At 39.5% G+C, this 24,632-nt stretch overlaps 1 protein-coding gene across 1 annotated transcript; it reads right to left on the reverse strand.

Annotated features, from left to right (window-relative positions):
* Positions 1 to 19,733: 19,733 nt before the first annotated feature.
* On the reverse strand, positions 19,734 to 24,358 carry LOC148019139 (pentatricopeptide repeat-containing protein At2g39620-like). The gene is made up of 2 exons (XM_087660665.1): positions 24,008 to 24,358; positions 19,734 to 23,923 (listed from the first exon to the last, which is right to left on the reverse strand). Exon 2 carries the CDS (start codon positions 23,745 to 23,747, stop codon positions 20,400 to 20,402), a length of 3,348 nt encoding a protein of 1,115 aa, XP_087516791.1. The 5' UTR covers positions 23,748 to 23,923; positions 24,008 to 24,358; the 3' UTR covers positions 19,734 to 20,399.
* Positions 24,359 to 24,632: the final 274 nt, after the last annotated feature.

Below are 24,632 nucleotides of genomic sequence, written 5' to 3' on the forward strand. Positions count from 1 at the left end.
GGATGCTTTGCCACTTGTCAGTCTTTACTTGACTTGGATGTTCCTTGGTGGCATGATGTACTGCAGAGCTATGCATATGCATATGGTTATGGGCTGATTTCATGGCTGAATATCATATGCTCTTATGACAAATGTCTTATGCTTTATTGTACTGTGGTTGGTTACGTCATGCAGTTGGCTACAACTCTTCTTCATGTGGGAGCTTTTACATCCTTGATTGATGCCTTTTATGTCCTCCCATCCATTGAGGTTTCATGAGCATTTGCAGCACGCTTCTACCACTGATGTACTAGCACATGATTGTCTTTATGAGCAGGTTCCCTATGTTGGGACAGCCCTCGATGCTTGAGCTCCGTGAATGCTATGGATAGCCCTATTCATGATGACTTGGACTCCTTGTCATCTTCTACAGGTTCTTCTACTTCAGATGTTGTTTGCTTCCATTGTGGGAAGCTTGGGCATGTTCAAAGAAAATGATTTAGATGGATTAGAGAGCAACAAAGACGGAGACGAACTCAACATGAGCAGAGAGTTAGTGATGTAGCAGGTATTACCACTCTTTCTAGTGGTGAGGTACATGCAATTACCCATGATAATGCAGTTGAGCATGTCCTCGTGTCATCTAGTTTCCCTACAGTTTACTTGCTCAATGATCAGGCCCATGCCTTTGATTGGATTTTCGACTCTATGGCATCTTGTCATGTTACCCCTCATAGAGCATGGTTTTCTTCTTATAGGGAGGTTGATGGATGTATTGATATGGGCCTTGAGCAGTCTTATGCTATTGTGTTGGTACAGGGAACGTACACCTAGCTTTGCCTAATGGGACTTCTCTTATGCTTAGGGATGTTCTACATGTTCCCATGCTCAGTAAGAGCCTGATTTCTGTCAGTCAGTTGCATGATGCAGGTTACTTTGTTTCTCTTCAGGAGGATAGGTCATGGAAGATCTGTCATGGTTGCTTGGTTTTGGCCAGAAGTTCTCGAGTTGGTTCTCATTACCCAGTGCATGTCTCTCATGTGGGAGATTCTATGGTTGCAGTTATCCGGATGCCACATGCATTGTTATGGAATTATCGCCTAGGCCATATGCACCACAGAGACATGGAGATCTTGTCTCGTTTTGACTCATTGTTGCCTCCTATGTCACTTACAGATCTTGATGCTTTCCTTGATTATACTCTTGGTCCTTGCAGAGCCCCCTTGGCTTATGGCAATCGTATGAGGCATGCTCCTCTAGATCTTGTCGATTGTGTAGTATATGGATCTATGCCTTCCCAGTCACTTGGTGGAGTGTCGTACTTTGTGACCTTTGTTGATCATGCTACCCTTCGTGTTTGGGCTTTTTCCTTGGTGCAAATTGAGGATACTGCAGTTATGCTTGACAGGTTTATGGATTATGCCTAGTAGCAGGCCTAGGTGCTTCCAGATGGATTATGAGAGTCATGCTCTCTCTCCCAGCTTTTCGAACCTCTTGTCATCAGTATGGCATTGATTTCTTGTGCCCATGGTATTATGGGATTGCTCATGGCATGTGTCTGACCTTACAAGCAAAGGTTGCTTCTATCCTTACCACAGCTAGGTTGTCTTATGGCTTTTGGGCTAAGACCCTTATGACAACAGTCTATTTGGTTAACAGGATGCCATGCTTGACCTTGGATGGTATTACACCCCATGAGGCATGGAGTGTCATGCAACCCTCCTATGATTACTTGAGAATGTTTGGCTACCAAGCATCTGTATGTATGCCACATGAGCCTATGTAACGTAGATGTATCCTCCTTGGTTATGGAGATGGTGACTTTAAGGCCTATAGATTATGGGATTTGGATGCCCAATAGGTCATATGCAGCTGTCATGCTGTCTTCTATGAGAGGCAGACACCTCTTAGCCCTCTTGATGAGCATTCACTATGCTTTATGGTGGCTGACTTTACAGCAGCTACAGTGCCATTATAGCAAGTTGTTTATGCTAAAAATGAGGCACTTATTGGCCTAGATGACATAGCTATGCATAGCAGTCAGGGTCAAGATGTTGGTGGTCAATTGCTAGACCCCTTGTAGGCTCATGAGAGCCGTTTTCTTGTAGTTTTGCAGGCTAGATAGCCAACCATATGTCAGTCTTCCGCTTCGTTGAGGCCACATGTAGTCTTGAGACCCCGTGGGATGAGTGTCTGGGATGTTGGCCCTCTTTCAGTGATTGAATCTGGAGAGTTTGACTGCTCTCTGTTGTCTTATATGCACCATGCTGATGCTATGCGTGACTCTGATGCTTTACAGCCGTGCACTGATGAGTTGTGCTTGCCTCATGAGAAGCATTCTTGGATTGCTCCGTTGTATAGAGCTGTGGGATCGCTTATCTCCTGGTTGTCATGGACTCAGGGATGCTTAACTCTTCTTCTGTAGAGGTTCCCGACACTTCTTGCACAGCTCACTTTTCGATTGGGCGTTGGGTGAGATGTTATGATTCCTCACCTTGTCTTTTTTTTTTCTTTTCTTTGTTTTCACTCCCTAGCCACATTGGCCTTTTAGTGGGAGGTTGTTGGGGTAAAAGGCCTCTGGTCCTACCTGTGTATACTGTGACCGCCCATTCTTTATTCATATATAATATGATAGTGCAATAAAGCTGTCAGTTCAGTTGGATAGCACCTACATTGTGTGTGCTCTTCTCTCCCGCATCTTCCTCTTCTCCTTCTCCACTGCCATTGCATCCCCTTTAGAGTGACCATTGTGGAGCACCATATCAACTTGAAGCCAGTCCGGTAATACAAAAGTTGAGGAAGTTGGGGGTCATACAACAAAATGCTCTCCTAGTGGAAGTAAAAACTCTTAAAGGTAGGTTTTATCTCTCATGTGGAGGATTCTGAGTGGGTTTTATTGGTTGTGGTAACACATAAGAAAAATGGAATTTGAAGGGTTTTTGTGGACTACAAACCACTTAATGCAATGAGTGACAAAGAGGGCTCATTTTTCTCTTTCATTTCAAGATGAGATTCTCAATGAGGTAGCTAGTCGTGAAAGATATACCATTTGTGATGGATATTCAGGCTATTTTCAAATTCAAATTGTTGAAGAATATAAAAAAGCACAACATTCATTACTCCTTGGGAATGTTTTGCATATGGATTCTTGTGATATCCACTTGGCTAGAGTGGATAAAGGGCTAAGTAGATTAGCACAAATGGGTGGGCAACTAAACATAGATAAGTGTCACATTGCGGAAAGAAAGGTGGTCTTGTTAGGCCATGTGGTATCAGAAAATGGAATTGAAGCTGATCTAGAGAAGGTTCATATTCTCTTGACACTATGATCTCCTACTACAATTAAGGAGCTAACTTCTTTCATCTAGAAGGTCAAAGAGTGAACAACAGCTCCAAGAAATAAACGAGATCCTAGCACCTCTTTCCATCATCCTACCACCATATTGGGACTACATTGTGGGATCAGAGTCTCAAGGAGTAGTGATGCTATAAAAGGATCCAAGGATCTCACTCATGAGGCCTATCTACTTTGCTAGTAGAGTGACAAAACCAACATATAAAAACTACACTCCTATTGAGTAGATGGTTTTAGCTCTTATGTTTGCTGTGAAGAAGTTCTGCTCCTATCCCTTACCAAGGCACTTCGTTGTTATCACTATAGAGGAAACCTTTCCTTATGTCCTACAATACATGGATGTTTCAGCTCTACTAGGACTTCTAAGTGAGTGATCCAATTGCAAGATTTTGACTTTATAGCAATGGTGAAAGATTCAACTTGAGTGTGCCTTGCCAATGTGCTAACTCAAAGATACCACGAGAAGAAGGTAAAAACCAATAACAAGCGCATGCTACAACTACAAATGGAGCCATACAAGGAACTAGATGAATCCTTTATACTCTACTTTGATGGAGCATATAAGAGGAAGGAAGGAAAAACAATAGCAAGTTTAGTGGATTTCAACCCTATGGGAGACAAGGTAATGGGAAGAGGAGTTTCACTGTATCACCTCAATCCAATTATAATCACTTGAACCAAATAACTCATCCCATACATCATATCCAATGGGTAAAAACCCCTGGACAAGACGAGAATGTAAGTTGGCTTGCAAGATCTACCTTGAAACAAAGTCTAGTCTGGTTGGCCCACTATCACCTAAACTACAACACCTACCAAGGAACAAAAAAATAACTTTGCAAGGGTGTTAGGATAATTTGGTTTACAACATCTACCTTGTAATAACTAAATCCATTTTGGTTGTAACTCGTACTATAGCTCAAGGGAGGACCTCTTCCCATTGCCAAGGAGATCCTTCCACCCACACCAATAGCTTAATAAGGAATATGTCATTGCTTTCCTCATTAAAGTTTGATAGTCTCAATGCTTTGATAATGCAATGCATTTTCTAATGTCTCATTCAACATAGAGAAAGTCATTTTGTCAAGCATGTATTACTACTCGGAGGAGTTTGAGAGCTACAAAGCTAATGTTGAAATTGAGAAAATAGTTATAGACTCAAGGATTTGTATCCACTATCCATTTGAGAGCATGGTCTACACAAAAAACAATTATAATGAAATGACTATAACATCTTCAAAGTATTATAAAGCCAATTTGAATTTTCCTTTCCATTTGATACAAATGTAATTTGTATAATTATACTCTAGGTTTGTGTGCTTCCTAGCCTATTAAGAAGAGCTAGCTAATCCAACAGTACTTCACTAGGAGGAAGCTGTTTGTAGGATAATTAAAGATGATTTGGAAGTACATATGAATGTTCACATCTCCTTCTCCTATTGAATATGTCAAGACAACTTGACATTGCAACCTCAAAGAAGCCAACCTATTATAGAATGAGGTGAATTCTTACAAGAGAGTTTTGAATCACTCACTCTAAAAAATATTCCATATTTTCCAATTGTTGGAAATGCTTTCCTTCTAGTAATAATACTAAGTTCATCAATCTCAATGAGGAATCTTGCATATGCATAATTGTAGAATCCTATAAGGAAGAGAAGAAATTTATAGATGATTACATTGTGGGGTTCTTTCTTGGATACCAAAAATTTACTAACTCTACAAAAGTTCTCGATGCTCTAGGGTTTTATCCTCAAGAAGCTCAAGAGTACTTAGAACAAATTCCTATTGAATAGTAGTTTTTAGGAATTCAAATAAGTCTTAGAATTCATCAAATGGAAAAGGAAATTAATAAAATTATTGATGCATAGGAATGAGTGTAAGGATTCACCAACCTTTGAGAGAAAAAAGTTGAAAGAGGATGAGAATTGAGAAAATGTAAGCCCAAGTATTCCTTTGAAGATTACTCTTATTCTCTAGAATATATAACACATTTCAAATATTTTTGACTTCACCATTTGTAGAAATAATAGTATATGTGCCCTCAACAAGGGATTTCACATAATTCCCAACCGTCATAGTGATAGGTTCTTATAGAGATTATATAGAGCTATAGACCTTCCTTGTTGGTCATGTGACAAGAGGAATCACTATGCAATGCCCGTGAATTAGTGGTCGATAATCCTTGCAAAGAGGAATGCACTATCTCAATGGTGACAATGAATAACTCCAGTTACTCTGCTTTAGCTATACTGGATATCTCCTTCTCTTTATTTTTTAGGATACTATTCTTGTCATTTGCCTTCTTGGCACAACAATATGCAATTGCATGCCCTTACTTCTTACACTAGAAGCACTCTCTTTGAAAGTTTTTCTTACCACCCTTCTTCTTTTTGTCACCATCACTTTGGGTGGAGGAACCACCTGTGCCTTTTATGTTAGTGGAGAATGCAGCATCTCTAGTGTTACTTCCTTCTTGAGGTTTAAGTCACAAGTCATGCATTAATAGAGCTCAAAATTCCTCAAATGGAAAAGCTTGAGGTCTCATCGGGGTATTTAGGGTAGCTACTAGTCCATCAAACTTTATCAGATAAATCCAAAGATATTCCCTAGCTAGCTCCTCACTAGTCTTTCTATCCTAACACTAGTTATCTAGTCATGTAGATTCTTGATTTGAGTGGTGAGTGCTTAAGCCATGCCTCCTTCATCAAAATTCTCTATTTCTTGGTTGATTCTTTAAGCTCTAAATCCTTGTTTTGTTTCATGTTTCCTAGTGACTCTTCAACATGTTTCAAGCCTCAAAAGCCTTGGTCCATATTAAATCAATGTCAAAACACCATCGCAACACCTTGTAACCAAGGCACAATGTGCATTTGTTTCCTTTATCTCCAAGCCCATAGAAGATCTACATTTGCAAAAATCGTAACACTCAAATTTGATGGGTCAAGAGTGGGTCATGGTCTTAGGTGAGTCCTCCCTAGAACAATCTCTAAGAGCTCATAAGAATGAATATACTTGTACATTTAACTTTCACAAAGTGTAATTTGTACCACATACCTTGCCTTGAACATTGAAGGCTAGTGGATAAATCCTTAATGTTTGAATTGTTGACACAACAATATTGCTATTTGATGTGCCAAAGCTACTTGTGGATGTTCACATCACTCCTCTTTGTTGTTGAAGCCCTTTTAGCTCTAATACCATGTAAAAATTACACGGCACAACATATAGAATCTAAGAAAGGAATATAGAGTACACAACAAAAAGGAGAATGATAGAAACTTATTTAATTCCAAATAAGTTGATACAAAGATGGCTCTCTTCCCTTATGCACTTCCATTGTGAAGTTTCTATAGAAATTTAGCAAAATGATATGTGAAGAGATTAAGGCTAGCTAGAAGAACTTCAATTGGGTGAAAGATAGATTGATGATGACTTTGGAGGGATCTCCCATTTATAGACTACGAAAGGTGATCATGTCAATTATTCAACATAACATATTATGAACCTTCCTAGTTGACCAAGGAATATTCCCATTATCATTAGGTCTAGGGTATTGCTCCTAGATCCTTGTCAAGTGGCCACTACCCCCCATAAGACCCCCACCCATAAACCACTTCCATGGTCCTCACACTCCAAAATAGGGGTCATTGACATGGGGGGTCGGATTTTTTTCACATTGTAATTTAAGAACCCCTTTTGTAAATATAATGTTGTAAATTTTATGAATATAATGCCCTTTCTTTTAAACTCACATGGTATCTTACATGTTCTATAAGGTGGACTCCCCAGGGTCCTTGATAGCCCACACACCTTGCAACTTGATACAGTGTACCTCAAGTTGCTATAAACTTAACTACTCTATCTAAACCAAAAGCTAGACCTAAAAAGAACTTTTTGCTATATAGGCCTCATTTGACATATAAGTTAGGACCAAGCCAATGTCTATGCTCACATATGGCTTCTTGTCATAATTGGGACCTTACAACTTTGACCACTATGGATCATTAGTGGCATTTTACAAGGGTGGGACATTGAGTATATCTAACATGTTTATGGTAAAAATTATTGCACTCAAAATTAAGTATCACCTACTAAGATACTATAATGTTTCCAACACCCACATGTGAATAGGGAATTGGGTAAAGGGTATTTTATAGGTTAGAAACCTTTAATTCTTTTTTGAAAAAGAAAGAAAAGCTTACTTGCAAATGTTGGTGGCTGAACTATTGCCACCACCTCCCTCATTAGCTTCATCATCACTATCCATAACTACTACATCTTCATCATGACCATCACCATAATAATCATATAGTGAATCATGAGAGGGAGAAAGAGTGATGATTCCGATACAAATGATAATGATAAGAGATAGAGGATTATTAACTTAAGACTATATAAAGCCTTACACTATGCCTTTAATGGGAGTTTTTTTCTTGGTGCCTAGCATGTAGAGAGAAAGGGGGGGAGAGAAATAGAGGTAGAGAGAGATATACACACAAAGAGAGAGAGAGAGAGAGAGAGAGAGAGAGAGAGAGAGAAAGGGGGGGAGTAATAGAGGTAGAGAGAGATATACACACAAAGAGAGAGAGAGAGAGAGAGAGGGAGGAGTAGAGTGAGAAGATTAGAGATAGAGAGATAAGGAAGGAAGTGAGAATAAAGAAGAGTGAAGGGTGGTTAGAGAGGAATCCAAGAAAAATAGAAGAAGATGGGAAGCTACAAAGACGATCAAAGAATTATCCCAAGATGATTGAAATGGCATTGCAAGAAGTAGTCAAGGAAATGGAGGGGCTAGAAGTTTGGAATCACACTTAAGAGGAGTGGTTCAAATTTGCAATGAGCAATTGAAGTATTATCCACAATCACAAATCCTACTCGATCACACAAGGTGCCTTTGTATCAAGATAATTATAATATAAAGAAAGTGATGTAACTCAATCGTACACCCATATAGAAATGTTCATTACTTAGTATAATGGGTTTAATTTCATGGCTAAATTATCAAAAACTTGTACTAGGAATGGGTACTACAGGAAATGAGCATGCACTTTTAATGATAATTCGAGTTATTAATTTTCTAGGAAGGGAAGAATAATTTTTTTTGGATTGTATCTTTGCAAAGTATCTAAAGGGCATGGTTTTGGTTTGTTGAGTTTTTCTTTTTTTAAAGGAAAAGGTTGATTGTTTTGGGAAAGAGATGGCCTTCCTAACCAAGATAAGTGGGTTGATTAGTATAGAATACTCAAAGTGATTATTTAAATTGATGTTATGGAAAAGAAATTTTTTCTAGTTGGTGGTTATAGGCTAGTTACTTGATTGTATATTTATATAAAATTTATTTTTCCCTCGTGGGAAGATTTCTATTTACACACTAAACCTCTCCCAAGGTTAGTGGCAGGAGCCCTTCACCAAAGGATTGGTTTGACTATGCTAGAGGTTAAGATCAGCCCCAGATGTGGTCCCAAATGTGAGAAGTCTTTCCGTAGGGAGGATGTTAGGCTAAGAGGTGATAAGGGTACCTGAGGGACTCTGGTCATAAGTCCCTTGGGTGTGTCGAGAACTAGCCTAACCAATACAAGCCCATAATGGACTTCCTAGAAGCCTTAATGCCTAATAAGTGTATATGGGTGGATTTGTGCCATGAGATCTGGACATGATTCCTAGATTTACGGACAGAATGCCATAGTGGCATTGCATATTGGAGAAGGTATAATATAAATACATTGTTTTGCAAGTGCTTTCAAAGGATTGTTTGACATTGTCCTTGTGTTCGTGATAATAAATTATGTGAAAGAACCATTGTTTAAATGGTTATTTAATGAAGCATCTTTGCATGTCAAACATAAATGTGTTAGGATAATTAGATAACTAAAGCACACCCTTGATGAAAGAGGGAGGAAAATATATTCGATGGGTCCATCCTATGGATGGGTGGACTCAATGAGCCAAGAGTTTTCCTTCAAGCCAAGGGTCAAGTACTTTACTACCTAGCATGTCGTCTTAGATCTTGATCAATATCATTTTAGGGGACTAGATTCGAGACTATACCCTATGGGTAGAGGTGCGTATCGCTTTGTCTCATTTCTCACTCCCTATGAATCAAGTGTGGCATTGATATGCTTTGGTTCAAGTTGACTTGCAAATGCAATGGCTCAAGGACTGATACTAGTTGAGTTGTTAGGTGACCTTTGCATGAAAGTAGGAACCTAGATTGATGTCAATCCTTATGGGTTATGCCCAAAAACTTCCATTGCAGAGTGGATTCTAGAGAGTGTAGTTGACAAACCCCGTGTTATTCTAGGGAATACCAGACATTATCAATTAGGATAATCTCTTGATGGGCCACTAAATCATGTCACAAAGGGGTTCTCAATCAAGGACATTATAGATACTACATGGAAGATAGTACAATTTTATTGATAAACGTATTTAGGATATTGTCCTAAACCTTTTTTGGGCATTGATTGGGCAATGGGAAACCATGTCTATGAGTCAACCTACATTTTGAAAAATGTACCCATCTCCAACAAAGCTAATCAAATATATAATATCTCTAGATGGAGGCATAGAGTTTTGTAGAGGACCTTTTGGATACAATATCCCACCAATCCACGAATCTATATTCCTATTCCCTCATGATCTACCCATTCCTTTGGTTGAGAAGACATGAAACAAATTTTATTTTTCTTACATAAGGACTCATACTTGTGATCAAGCTCAATATAGAGGTCATACACATCTATCATATACATGTTTGATGATGATTCATCCCCACCATCTCCACCTATAATGTTAGATCAACCCAATCTATTTCCCAAGTCCTCAAGCTCCTATTTGTTTCCTTTGAGAAATTGAAATGTAGCTTGAACCTTTTGCATTACTTTTTCGCACAACTTTTGATAAAAGGGAAGTATATCCATTACTTTAGATCAATCTAGATATAAACCATCAAATTTTGAGTACAACCAATCAATTTTGCATGTTAAGAAAGTTTAATTTTTATAGTTATCTCTCTCTATACTTGAGGTGGATTTTCTTAGACAACCTAAACATGAGTCCAAGTTTTCTTGTAATTGGTAGGTTTTTGGTAAAGTAATGTGTATATAAAACCAACCAATGGTTTGATACTAATGGACTTGAACTTGTCTTTAAGAGAGGAAGGATTAAGTGGCAGCTTTCAAGCCATGTAAGTTAGTTTGCAAGTCAATCTCAAGCAAACTAAACATGTGATTAAGTGGCAGCTTTCAAGCCATGTAAGTTAGTTTGCAAGTCAATCTCGAGCAAACTAAACATGTTTGTTGGCTCCATATATCTACATTTCAAGAATAGGCAACCACAATTAAGCTCATTTGTAAAATAGTCAATAAGGCTCTCAATACTTGTCATCAAGGGTCCTCTTTTTACTTAAGAACCTAAGGTGGATAGGGTCTATAAAGTATGGGATGTAGAAGTTTCACTAGATCGGCTGGTAGTGATTTTAAGAGCATATGGGCATTAAGAACTATTGCATGGTAATCAAGCCATTAAAAACAAGCTTAAGAGTTTCTTTCAATAAGAACAAAACCTAATTCAAGACCAATTTTACATGCAAGGTAACACCCAATACAAGTCAATCAACATAATAGAAATCAAGTTTTTGAAGATTTGCAATCATGTAATGCTAGCAAAGCACAAGAATAATAGTGACAAAATATTGAAAACTTGCACCTAGCAAATTATATTATCAAACTATATCAACTACACACTTTTAGTGTTGACTATAAGTCGAATATCTATTTAAGTGCATAATATTATTGAAATGCATGGACCATACATTGATTCAACCATCTAAATATAACATCTAAAAGTAGCAATTGCAAGCTCCTTACAGATTTAACTATTTAACTTGCTATCCATTACTAATGGTAATCAGGTCGTTAAAAACAAGATTAAGAGTTTCTTGCAACAAGAACAAAACCTTATTCAAGACCTACTTAGATGCATGGTAACATACAATAGCAATCCAATCGCCATGCTAAAGATCAAGTTTTTGAAAATTTGCATTCATGTAATGCTGGCGAAGCACAGGAACAATGCTAACAAAATATTGAAAGCTTGCACCCAGCAAATTACGTTATCAAGCTACATGAAGTACACCTTAGCGGTATCATTATCATTCCAATATCTATTTACGTACTAGCGTTAATCAAATGGCATCCATTGTCTCCAAGGCAGGGTATCTAGTCTCTTGGACGACGCTAGAAACTAGCACCCTATACCCAAGAGCTCAGAAAATGGCAATCTCCACTAGTTTAAGGTTAATCAGGACAATGTCAGGGTCGGAGTAGAGTGACTATTTGATGCAGCGGTTTATTGACCAGAAGGGAAGAAAGACTGTAGAAGAGGGGGAAGCCAAGTTTGCAGAGGCTGCTGGTGCATGAGAGTGGAAGAAAGTGTCGAGAGTCAGGCCTCATGGCTGGATTGTGTCAAACAGGAAATACTAGAAGAGTAATTGTGGTTGTAGAAAGTCAGGTCTTTGAAGGTAGCGGCTGCTTATGAGATGGCAATCTTGTACGAACTAGACAGGTTTGGTGGATGAGCATGTCGTAGAGTTTGAGGGTTGAATTAATGGCAGGCATTGTCATTGGCAGCTGTCCATAAGCTAACGAAGGTTGCAAATAATAACAAGATTGTACATGGTTGCAAAATCATTGGGTCAGCCTATTCTACTCACCACTTCGTGCATCAGAAAAAAGCTCACTGTGCATAAAAGCATTCTTTGGAAGGCCAACCTTTGCTAGCAATCTCCTCAACTGCAAAAGCCTCCTGGCTGCTGCACATGCAGCCCTATACTCAGCAATGATATGTTGCCATATCAAATGCCCAACATCAAAATCACCGTTGTCTTCATACTTGATGATGGTGACACAATGAAAGTGAAGATTCCAGTGAATTAGAGTATCTACTCACAGTAGATAGATAGAGCAGAGCAAATGCAATGCCAAAGCTCATGTTGCATTTGGGCTCCACATAATGATCAATTCTGCTTTGCACCTTCCCCCATATAGACCTTACATATTTTCTATATTTGAAAAGTGGATATATAACAGACCTATTAAAGCAAGTTGTATGCAGATGTGGGCCCCAAAGACTGAAGCTTTGCTGCCACGAGTGAATTGTAGCATCACAAGAGCACCAAAATGAACACAAGTGATAAATGTCATGCTCATTGCTAAGACTGCAAAATGTGGAGGTGACTAACAAACTTGAGGATGCTGTCACCAACATTAATGCTCTGCTGTCCTACGAGCAAATGACACTGTAAGTAACAGAACAAAGGCTAACAGAACATACATACAAAATGGTTAACAAAATGTATGCTCAGATAAATGGAATGACAAGATAATGAAATAAATCGACAAGTGAGGTGTATATGAATGAATGCTCAGTACAGTCACCAGCAATGTAGCCAGAGCAGAGGTGGAGGCTAGAAGCAGATTGTGAAAGAAGGCTTGCTCAGGCCTCTGCAAGTAGTGATGCAGGGTGTTTGAGGGATGCTGAAGGATGAAACTATCAGCTGGAAGAGCATATCATACTCATACTCATCCTGGTTAAGAGAGCAGCCTGCCAGCACTCAATGAAGAACTAAGTTGGAAATCTGTGTTTTGGAGCAGAATCAACAGAGTGTGACTCTTGGGCAGCAGCCATCAGCAGCAAATGCTGCACTTCGATGCTGGACAGCAGCATTTTGGTGCATGGCAAGTCTAGGGGGCAGCAACTGATGGCATGGCACTGGCATGACAGTTCGGAGCCATGTTTGATGACGCACTAGCCAGCAGACCGCTGCAAACACCTCTGTTTGAGCAGGGGAGGAAGCATGGCAGCAGCAGGATGTGCTGGGCAGTAGTGATGATCATTAGAACAGCAAAATAGCAACACCTCTCTCTTGCATGAGACTGATGATGATGATGGCGTTAGCCATGGCAGAAGCAAGGAAGCCGATGAAGGTGTTAGAAGAGCGAAACACGCAGTGGAATAATGAAAGACACAAGATCAATGAAAGAGACAATGTGCAAGACACAGGACTTAAAAACAGAGTGGAGGCATGTTAAGGAAGCTGTTACTGCACTAGTGAAAAGGTATAGAAAAAGAGAAAGATTGCATGTATCTAGCTTGCCTACTGTTACGGGCAAAATAGCTGATGTATCTAATAAGGCACCCACTTCTGTGGCTAACCCTATGGCTACATCTACTGTTCCCACTGTTAGGGAAGATGTATTATATGAATTGGTTAAAGGCATGCAGAATCTTCAATTGAAGGTCGCAAAATTGGATGAGAAATGACAAGAGAAAAGGGGATGGATAGCAACCCCTAAACTAAGGAAAAGATGTATATGGTGTGATAGTTTGCAGCATGAAAGAAAGGATTGTGCTGCTTATTATAAGGCCTTGATACAACAGCTCATCTTTTGGAAAGATGGCAAGATCTATGCACAAGAGATGGGACTGCCTCTTACTTTGAATTTTGAAAATGGAGGTATACAAAAGTTGTTGGAAAACTTGGCTATTTGAAATGGTTATGCGGTTGTACATATTTCTACTTTTGGTCTACAGTTGGATAGAATGCCTAGCCAAGTCCGAAGGCTGCAATATGGACACATGCTTTGTATATAATTGAAAAGAGAAATACTAATAGTGAAATATCTCATGCAAGGCAAGATATTCGTGACATAACTGGCTAGGAATCACTAGTAGATGCATATTCAATGTATGCATATTTAGCAAAGATGCAAAATACGGATGTACTTGTGGAAGAGAAACAAAAGAGAGATGAACATAATGCAGAGACATCTAAGAGAGTGACAAGACAAAGTATAGATTAGCCGAAAGTTGCAAATCAGCCACCTCCTGAGCATGTTATGGAAGAGGTTGGACAGGAGCAGAAACAAGATAGCAAACAAGAGGACCAAAAGAAATGCAGTCTTGTAGCAATATGCATGGTGGAGTAAGGCAAATGCAACAATATGGAAAAGAGACTCTAGGATTTATTCCTCGGAGCCATTACACAAGAAATCATTGAGCAAGGGCTACCACTGAAACAGTAGTAAAAATAGGAGAGCGTGAAACTCCTTGTGTTGCTTTGCTTGACCATGGATCCGAGATTAATATCATTGAGCGTGGATTGTATGAGAATGTTAGGCCTGTGGACATTGATCATGGTTGGCGTATGAGGACTGCAAATAATTCTTCAAGGAAACTCTATGCTACATGTCCTAATGTAAAAGTGACGATTAGTGATGTACAAGAAGAACAACACTTCTTTACGTAAGATAGTTTCTCATATGCAGTGATTTTGGGATAGCCCTACATTACAGTAGTGTGTATGGAAACAAAGGTGCTTGATGATGGTTTTGCTTATGCAAGAGTTAGAAGCATGGGAGGAAAGCAATCCAATTTCTTACCGTTTGTGTTAATTATCCTAGAAATCGAGATACGCTTTGAGAGTCTCCTTTGCCTCCAAATGCAAGGGAATTTAAAGACCCGGATATTCATTAAGCATTGTTGTAATGCACAACTACAGTAGTGTTGTTTAGAGTATGTACTTGCCTCTTGATGGAATGAAGCACGTATTTACTACTAGTTATTCTTAGTTTACAACAAACAGTTCATGTTGGTTTAAGCCTATGAAAGCTATGTGCAAGGCTAAACACATATCTATGAAACGGGCTACTAAGGAATTGAGAGCATTGAGGTTGTTAGCTAAAAATGAAGGCATTTCAGGTCTCTTTTATGGGCTGAATATTACTACCATTGGCTGAAATTTCAGCAACTATACATACAAAAAATGATGTTAAAAATAAAGTGTTGTTAGTATGTTCTTTGGACATGTATAATGTTATACTATTGTTCGCTCAGCAGGAATGATTACTATGGGCTGAAGCAGTTGTGGAGACAAAGTATAAGAGGGTTGATAAAAAGGTGAAACTAGTTGCTTTGCCGCTTCCACCGAACAATGAGAGTCTGTATGAGAAAGTGTCAAGGCAACCAAGTTTATGGGATCTTAAAGATATAAGTCATCAGTTTACAACTGAAACATTACAAGGATTGAAAGTTGGTGCATAAGGGTTTCTTTTGCTTGCTGAAAGAGATTGTTTTATACAGATGTTGGCTAGTCATGGAAAAGCATTTGCATTTCAACCAGCTGAAATAGGTTAGGTGGATCCGAATGTTGTCTTTTCTATGGTAATATTTACTATGCCACATGTACCATGGAACTTGAGGCCTATTTTAGTGCTTGAAGCTTACTTGCTAAAGCTAATGGATTTACTAAATGAAAAGATTCGTATGAAGAACTTGAAGCCCTCTTTAGCCCCATACTCAAATCGTTGATTTACTGTGCCCAAAAAAAATGGGGCTTTGAGATTTATTCATGATATGCAGCCATCAATAAAGTAACCATAAGAAATGTTTGTGCAGATCTTGTGGTCGATGAATTTGCAGAGGCTTTTGCAAGCAAAGCCATCTATTCTTTGGGTGATCTTTACTCGGGGTATGATCAGTTTCAACTTGCAATTAAGAGCAAGGATATCACAACCATGAAGACTCCCTTGGGATTAGCATGGATGTGTACTCTCCCGTAGGGTGCAACAAACTCAGTGGTACATATGACGAATACTATGAATAGGGTACTCATTGATTTTACACCACAATTGACAATGCTTTTCTTGGATGATGTTCCAATCAAAGGGTGTGCAATGGATAAAAAGAATGAAGAGATGGATGCTCAAGGGTGCAGACTATTTGTTGCAAACCATATTGTTGACAATGCCCTTTTTGGATGATGTTCCAATCAAAGGGTGTACAATGGATAAAAAGACTGAAGAGATGGATACTCATGGGTACAGACTGTTTGTTGTAGACCATATTGTTGATTGTGAAAGGATTTTGACATGTCTAGAAGAGATGCATCTAACTCTTTCTAGACAAAAGTCAATCTGTGAAGTTAAAGAGGTTTTAATTGTTGGGCATATGTATGGGCCCTATGGGCAAAGACCATCACTAGTGAAAATAGATGGGATTGATAGAATGCAAGATGTATGCATGAATGTATCTGAGATGCGTAGATTTTTGGGTGCATATGTGTTCTATTTAATATGGATCCCTCACTTTGCACATGTAACTGATGCTCTATATCAGCTCTTGAGGAAATGTCGAAGATTTCATTGGGAAAGAAAACATCAGAAAGCAATGAAGAAATTGAAGCGGCTCTTCAAATCTGCTCTTACATTGAGAAAGACTGAATATTCATATGGGAAGCCTATCATTATTACTGTTGATATAAGTCCAACCGGAATTGAATGGGCAATTGGGCAAGATGATGAGGAAGGACAAAGATATGCAATTCAGTTTGGTACTAAAGTATTGACCAAATGACAGAGAAGGTATCCACAAGTAAAAAGAGAATTATGGGGAATAGTAACAGCCCTTAAATACGATAAGGAGATATTGCATACATCGAATCTTTGAACCCTGAATTTCAGCATATTGCAAGAAGAGATACCCGATGGTAGATATATTATCTCAGGCACACTATGAGAATGAAGATGGGATTATGGATGAGGAGGAAGAATATGATTTTCTTGTAGCTGAAAATGATGTTTTGATTGGTGAAACTGAATTGACAGCCACTATAACTACATGTATAGATCTCATGAATGCAAGGATAATATTAAATGCAGTAAATACAACAGCTGGTTTATCAAATACAAGTGCTACAAGAGTGAATTTAGCAATACAAGGAATCGCTATAGCACTAAACAAAAGCTTGGACAACAAAGAGAAAACACTTTAGATGTTATGTATCTTGTATAGAAGTATTTTTGGAAGACAAATATGTAAGAAAGTGGTTGAGAATTTGTCAATACCTCAGCACATTAACAAAGAGAGACAAGTGGTCGGAGGAGTTTTAAAAGATCAAGAGAAAAGCCTATGGGTTTTTCTGAGAAGATAGGTAGTTGTAGAAACATGGTAAGAAAAAACACGATATGCCATTGTGAGCTCTGGGTGACACAGCTTTACAAATAAACGTTATGTAAAAATTTCATGAAAGCTTATGGACTGGCCATAGAGATGTTTGGGATATTTTTGCAAAGATCAAAGAAAGATATTGGCAGCAAGGCATGTATAAGGATGTTGCTCACTTTGTGAAAACATGTACGACATGTCAGATGTATTCATCTATGAGACATTGAGATGGATTACACTCCACATATCCATTGTCTCTTCATTTTAAGTGGATGGTGGATTTAGTCACAATGCCTATAGGTCTTTGGCAAATGAGATATCTTGTACTTGCCCATGAAGACTTAACTAATCAAGTAGAAGAGAGAGATCTACGTACCAAGACAACAAATGCAACGTATACTTTTCTCTTAGAAGAGATCTTTTGTCGAGGTGGCTATGTGGGAAAAATTACTGCAGATAGCGGTAAACTGGATGCAGATGAAGCCCATGATTTTTTTGCATGGTTGGGAATAAAACTTGCTTTAACTTCAGCTTATAACCCTAAAGGAAATGGCAAAAGTAAAAGGGGTCACCCACCTATTGTGAAGGCATTGACAAAAGGTGAGAAGGTAAAAGAGTGGCCACAATTGCTCCCTTATGCTTTGTAGGTTGACAGAACACTCATAGTATTGTTACATTATATGCCTACTGAATTAATATACGGTCAAAAACCTATCATACCGATAGAAGAGATGACAGTCACATGGAGTGTGCTACCTTGGAAAGAGGAGTTAAATCGCGAGTTGTTGGCCTTACGTATTAGACAATTGGAAATAAAATCAGAAGACGTAGAGGCAGCAATTACAAAGTTAAGGGCAGCAAGGTTACAGAATAAGAAACGGTTTGACAAAAGACATAGATTAAGGCCAAGAATCATACAAGTGGGGATTGGATACTGATTTATGACAACAGTTTGAACAACCAACATAGTGCCAGCGTAAAGTCTCCAAACGATGGTTTGAACTCTATGTGGTAAGACAGGTATTTGATAATGCAACTGGATGGGACAGCCATAAAACTTTCAGTAGCCGAGAAAAGAACCAAATTATTCAAGAGACAAGAATCTACTGCCTATGAGTCGCCGGAACTAGAAGAAAATAGTGGCCATGATACAAGGACTAGCCATGAAGATATCGAAGATAAAGAAGCAAAGAATATGGTTACAGAGGATGAGGACTCAAAATCTGGTGACAACTAGAACTTTGACACATATCAGAGGATGTGCAAATTCAGAGGGGATGGATGTCATGCCGTTACGTGGACACAATGTAAAAAACCCTGGAGCATATTATTATCCGGCTTTCTTATTAATCTAGAGAATCAATGTCATATTAGTCATTAGTGCCAGTGTCCATAGTATAGATAGTTCCAAAATACGGGATTTTTAAATAAGTTTAGCCTATTTTTTGATATTTAAGATATTATTTCTTATAAATATTCTAAAAAGGTGTAGAAAACTTCTAGAATAGGGTGACATGCAAAAAGCAAGTGACTTTTCAACCAGTTTTGGAAGATCTCATGCAAAATAAGGGGCTTCCGAATTCACGTGGGACACAATCACAATTTTCAAGCAACAAACAACACTCCAAACGGGGAGAATAAGAAGAAGTGCTCTGGGAGAATTCTCACCAGGCGTCTTGCAGTTTTACCCCTCTTTCAGAGCTAATGAAACCATCAGATTTGCTATCTGAGCAACAAAGAAGAAGCTAGTATTTGGTGCGCGTTTTTAGTCTACCAAGAAGCTCCAAGAGATCTAATGCTTGGAGATTGCTTCCGAGCAGTCCCAGACAAGGATTTTGTTTATCATCTCAAGTTCTATCAATACATAGTGCTTTGAATCATTGAGTTTTGTCTTTATCTTGTGTATCTCTTCTCTATTCATTTTCTTCTCTTCTATCTCCTATTCTCTACTTCCTTCTCTCTCTGATCCCTAATGGATACGACCTTTCAAACCCCCCCCCCCCCCCCTGACACCATGATCTTATGATATGACCACTTCTAATAGAAGGTTGGGAGATGGTGATGGGCAAATAGGGCATAGTGTTAATGGGAATGATACAGTTGATATGATTGGAATGAAGAGTAGCTCCCTCTAGCTTCCTGTATATAACATTGGATGGTATGAAAGCCCAACATAAACTTTTTCATTTTTGCCTTTGAGGCTATATGAGAGCCAAATAAATTGGCCAGTAATTGAGAATTACTTTTGACCTAATGTTTGTAGCTTAACATGTCCATGGCAGATGACACAAACCACGTTTTCATACTTCACTCTACCCCTTATGGAGCCTGGTAACAACTCCTGGAAACTAAACCAGAGTGTCTTTCTTCTCAGTCGTGCCACTAATTAGAAGCTAATATCTGTACTCACCAAACCAACTCCTCAAAGTAACTCGTATTCTAGCATGAAGCTTATCACCCAAACTAGTTTTTCTCAAGCCAGAAACAAATAGTTCTACAAGCCTTCTCTGACCTGACTTCTTTTCCTCATGCAGGGCATATTTTTAAGTCACATAATCGGCTGATGCAGCACAGTCCAGAGATGTGATAAGGAGCCTGCTAAAGCTTAAGCTGTGGCTTTGAACTGGTAAAAGCTAGTGGTGCAGCATATGTGATGCTAACCAGAATCACAACCATCTGTCTAGGACGACTGTGTGAATTGAGAAGCATATTTGACTTGTAACCAGTCCCCCTCCGCAAATTCCACCTGGCACATTGTCTCATACAGCTAGAACAAGGTTTCGACACCAGCATATACGTAAGACCCATGCAAGCACCTATGCATATGGAGACAATCTAGATCTACACAACAGTTCTGGTTGCCACCTATTGAATATTATCTACTAGGGCAAAACCATATCACGCATTATGGGTTATCACAGTCATGACAGTGGTGAATGAGCTGGAGTACACGTAGCTCATAAATAGGTGCCTGGGCTTTCTAGATTACATATTAAAAACTGAGGTTCTTTAGGGTGCTGTAAATTGCTAGTGTAGTTAAACAATCATGAAAGTGGTTGAATTATAAATGGAAATGCACGGGCCTTTTAGAGACAAGAAAGCAAAGAGGCTCATTTAAATTGCTATGCTTGCTTAATGAATTGTTTACAGCACTAATACCATCGTAATACCTTCTCATTGTTGAGAACTCAACCTGATCTACTGTGTCATGTTGGCTTATTATATTCCTCACATAATTACGGCCATGATGATGTCCTTTGATTGGTGTAGTCTCAAGGACTTTGATTGAATCATGGTCATCCTTCAGTGTAGATGGAGCAAGTCTTCCAGAAAGAGGTACATGTCCATTTTGCTTCAGCACTCCAATTGAGTTTTTCAACTTTAATTGAATGTCATTTTGATGTGAGTGTGTCTGGTCTCCCACAATAAATTCATGGACAGAACCCTCCACTTCTATCCAAGCTTCCCCTGGTTTCCCCCAGGCCTGACTGCCGTGTTTAAAGACCTGGATTGTGTGGGCATCCTCCAAACAATTAGTATCAGTACACATGTCCACCATACACGAAGACACTGCAGAGAAGTTCTCATTCATCTGGCACATTTGATGAAAACATTGCCTTCCAAGGCCCAAATCACCATGCATTTTGCAAGCACTGAGCACAGACATCCATCCAGTAACATCAGACTGGACAGGCATGCTTTCAAGTAAATGAGCTGCCTCTTTCAAGCATCCAGCATTCGCAAAAAGATAAACCATGCAGTTGATGTGCTCCAATGTTGGCTCCATCCCATGATCTTCTATCATAAACCTAAAATACCTGCACCCATCCTGTATTTTGCCTGTGCGAGTACAAGATGAGAGAATTGATGTAAACATAGTATGATCAGGTTTCAGTCCTTCCCTTTGCATCTTCTCCAGATAATCCCAAGCCACAGTTGGCATGTCATGCTTAGCGTATCCTGCAATCATTGTACCCCACGTTACAATATCTCGCACAGGCATATCATCAAACACTTTGCATGCCCCCTCTAAGCATCCACAATTGACGTACATTTCAATAAGTGCATTCCCAATTATCACATCTGAGTCAAGTTTGTTACACCTGATTTGATCATGTATCCATTTTCCCTTCTCAGAAGCTCCTATGCTACCACATGCTTTCAAGACACATAGCAAGGTAGTCTGATCAGGGATTATGTCCTCCTGCCCCATCGCTTCAAATAGTCCAAGGGCAGTGATAAAATGGCTATGAAGAGCATATCCTTTGATTATTGTACTCCATGATGAAGCATCGCAAGAAGGTAGGCTCTTGAACACCCTGTATGAGTCCTCCAGGACTCCACAATTTGAATACATATCAATAAGTGCATTGCCGATCATCGTGTCCACTTCCAGTGAAGCCATGATAATAACATCATGAAGAAGCCTTCCTTCTTGTAAGGCCCCTAGGCTGCCAGTTGCCTTCAAGGCACATAACAGGGTGACTTCATCTGGTGCTATTCCATCTTCAATCATTCTTACAAAAAGGTCACGAGCTTGTAATGAATACCCAGAATAAGTATACGCTCTGATGATTGCACTCCATGAGATCACATTTTTTTTCGTCAGTTGATCAAATACTGTGAATGCCTCATCTAGGCTTCCAAATTTTGCATACATATCTATAAGAGAACTCCCAGCCAAGATCTCCTTCTCAGCTCCTAATTCAACTACCTCCTCATGTAAGAACCTGCCCTCACATGAGGCTACTTCATCCCCACATGCCTTTATAAGGTTCACATAAATGGCTTCATTGGGCTTTAGACCCAAACCTTTCATTTCATCAAAAAGGTCCAAAGCCAAACGACCAGGCCCTTGCTGAGCATAGCCACCAATCATTACATCCCATGACACCACATTTTTGTTCTGTAGAGTGTCAAACAGTTTCCTGGCATCATCCAGATGCCCACACTGAGTATATAGATCAATAAGGCTGCTCCCAATAACTACATCAGCATCAAAATTTGTTCTGATTATCTGGTCATGTAGCAGCATGCCCTGTTGTGAGACCCCTATTTTCCCACACGCTTTGAGGATGCATGAGAATATAAAATTATTTGGCACTACATTATCATTTCTCATTTTCTCAAAAAGTTCTAGAACGTGGAAGCTTTGACCATCTTGCATGTACCCTGCAATCATGGCACACCATGACACAACATTCCGACCTTTTAAACCAGCAAAAACAGTTTGTGCTTCTTCCAAACTTTGTCCTTTGGCATACATGTCAATGAGAGTGTTTCCAACCACAACATCAGATTCCAGCCCATTTCTAAGTATATTATCATGAACAAGTCTACCTTGCCTTAAAGTACCTACTTTGCCACAGGCATTCAACATGGATAGAAAAGTGACTCTATTAGGTTGAATGCCCTCAGACTCCATTTGCTTGAAAATCTCAAAAGAAGAGAGACCATGGCCATGCTGTCCATACCCAGCAATCATAGCCCCCCATGTCACAATATTTTTAATTGGCAGTTGCTGGAATACTTGCCTGGCCTCATCCAAGCTTCCACACTTACAGTACATGTCAACTATGGCACTGCCAATAACAGTGTCTGATTCAAATCCACTTTTGATGATGCGCTCATGGATCAGTCTACCCTGCACTAAGATGCTCAGACAGCCACATGCCTTCAAGATGCAGGGGTATATGAATTTGTCAGGATTTACCCCAGTATGGAGCATGACTTCAAAAAGCCCAAGTGCAGATAGGCACTGCCCCTGCTGCAAATAGCCTGAAATCATGGTGCACCAGATGGTTGCACCTTCAGCCTTCAGCCCGTCAAAAATTTTGCGAGCTTCACTGATGTTTGCACAGTTCATATACATGGAGATAAGGATACTACCACAGACCGCATCCACTAGAACTCCCTCAACAATAAGCTGGCCATGTATCACCCTTCCTGGCATGATGAACCTGAGGCTGTCACAAGCCCTTAGGCCCAGCAGCATTATGTCTCTGCTTGGACACACATGATCCAACTGCATGTGGACATACAACTTAAGGATAATCTCCCATTCGCAGTACAATGCATGTGCTGATATAATCGCATACCATGTGTGCACATTGGTCTTGGGGATCTGACAAAACACCAAGTTAGCTTCGAGTAAACTTCCACATAGCCCAAAGAGGCGAGCCAGACGGTCCTGTAAGATGGTGGGGGGACCAGGTTCATTACTGATAACAAGGGAGTGCACTCGCCTGCCAGATGCTAAGTCTTTCCTTTCAATGGATGCCTGCAGTAGATTGTATAAGGTATCCTGCAACAATGGCAGTGCTTTCACATGCATGTGCTCGAGGCCATCAAGTGCCTGACGCGTATCATGGTAGTTCATCAATTTGGAAATCGAGGTGTGTTGATTCATAGTTCTCAAATGAGAACTCTTTCCATTATCAGCAAATTCTCAATTTCTAAAGGAACAAACTGTGATCATCACCACACGCTTCTCAATTTCAGATGAAGCAAAACTTTTAAGCTGACTCGGGGGCAGCATACATTCCAATTGAGAACAACTTTGCATTATCAGCAAGTTCTCAATTCCTAAAGCAACAAACTCTGATCATCAGCAACACTTCTCAATTTCTAAAGAAGCAGAACTTTTAGGCTGACTCAGGGACAGCATACCTTTCTGAGCTTCCAGGATCATACACATGGTAGCAGTGAAGATCCAAAATCCCTTTGCAGAAATGTCCACGATTGCTTGAAAGCAGAGCGGGCGAATAAACCTCGAGTTGTTGTCAATCCGAATGCGTATGAAACTTTGCACAGGTTTGAGCAGAGAGAACATCAACAGGTTTGTGGATGTCCTGCCTAGCAAGCCTTCGATTCGTGCGGAGGGCAGCTTTGCAGTTTACGCAGCGATGCCCATCCGGTAGGCTCGCTTGCGAATATTTTGTTTTGAAGAGCGACGCGTGCAAACTTCTTTCAAGTTGCACACAGGCTAGGAGCTATACCCTCCAATCATAGATATCTAAGTCTATAGTACTTCATCATTTTGGTTGTGGCTTTGGTATCCATAGAACCTCCGATTTTAATCCCAAACATGTGTTTCATACAAAGCTTCTCTTTTGAATTTCAACATGTTTCATTTCATGATAGATGGAGCAAATGACCAATGCTCGTGTATCTCACTTGTGTCTTGGCTCTCTCTGTCTCATCAAAGATAAGTCCATTCTCTCTCACTATATATGTATATATGTATGTATGTATGTAGGGTGATACAAGCCACACAAGCATGTAATGCGCTACA

This window comes from Lygodium microphyllum, chromosome 20 (assembly GCF_053477565.2).
Source record: "Lygodium microphyllum isolate KBCC chromosome 20, Lygodium_microphyllum_v1.1.10, whole genome shotgun sequence".
Lineage (NCBI taxonomy): Eukaryota > Viridiplantae > Streptophyta > Polypodiopsida > Schizaeales > Lygodiaceae > Lygodium > Lygodium microphyllum.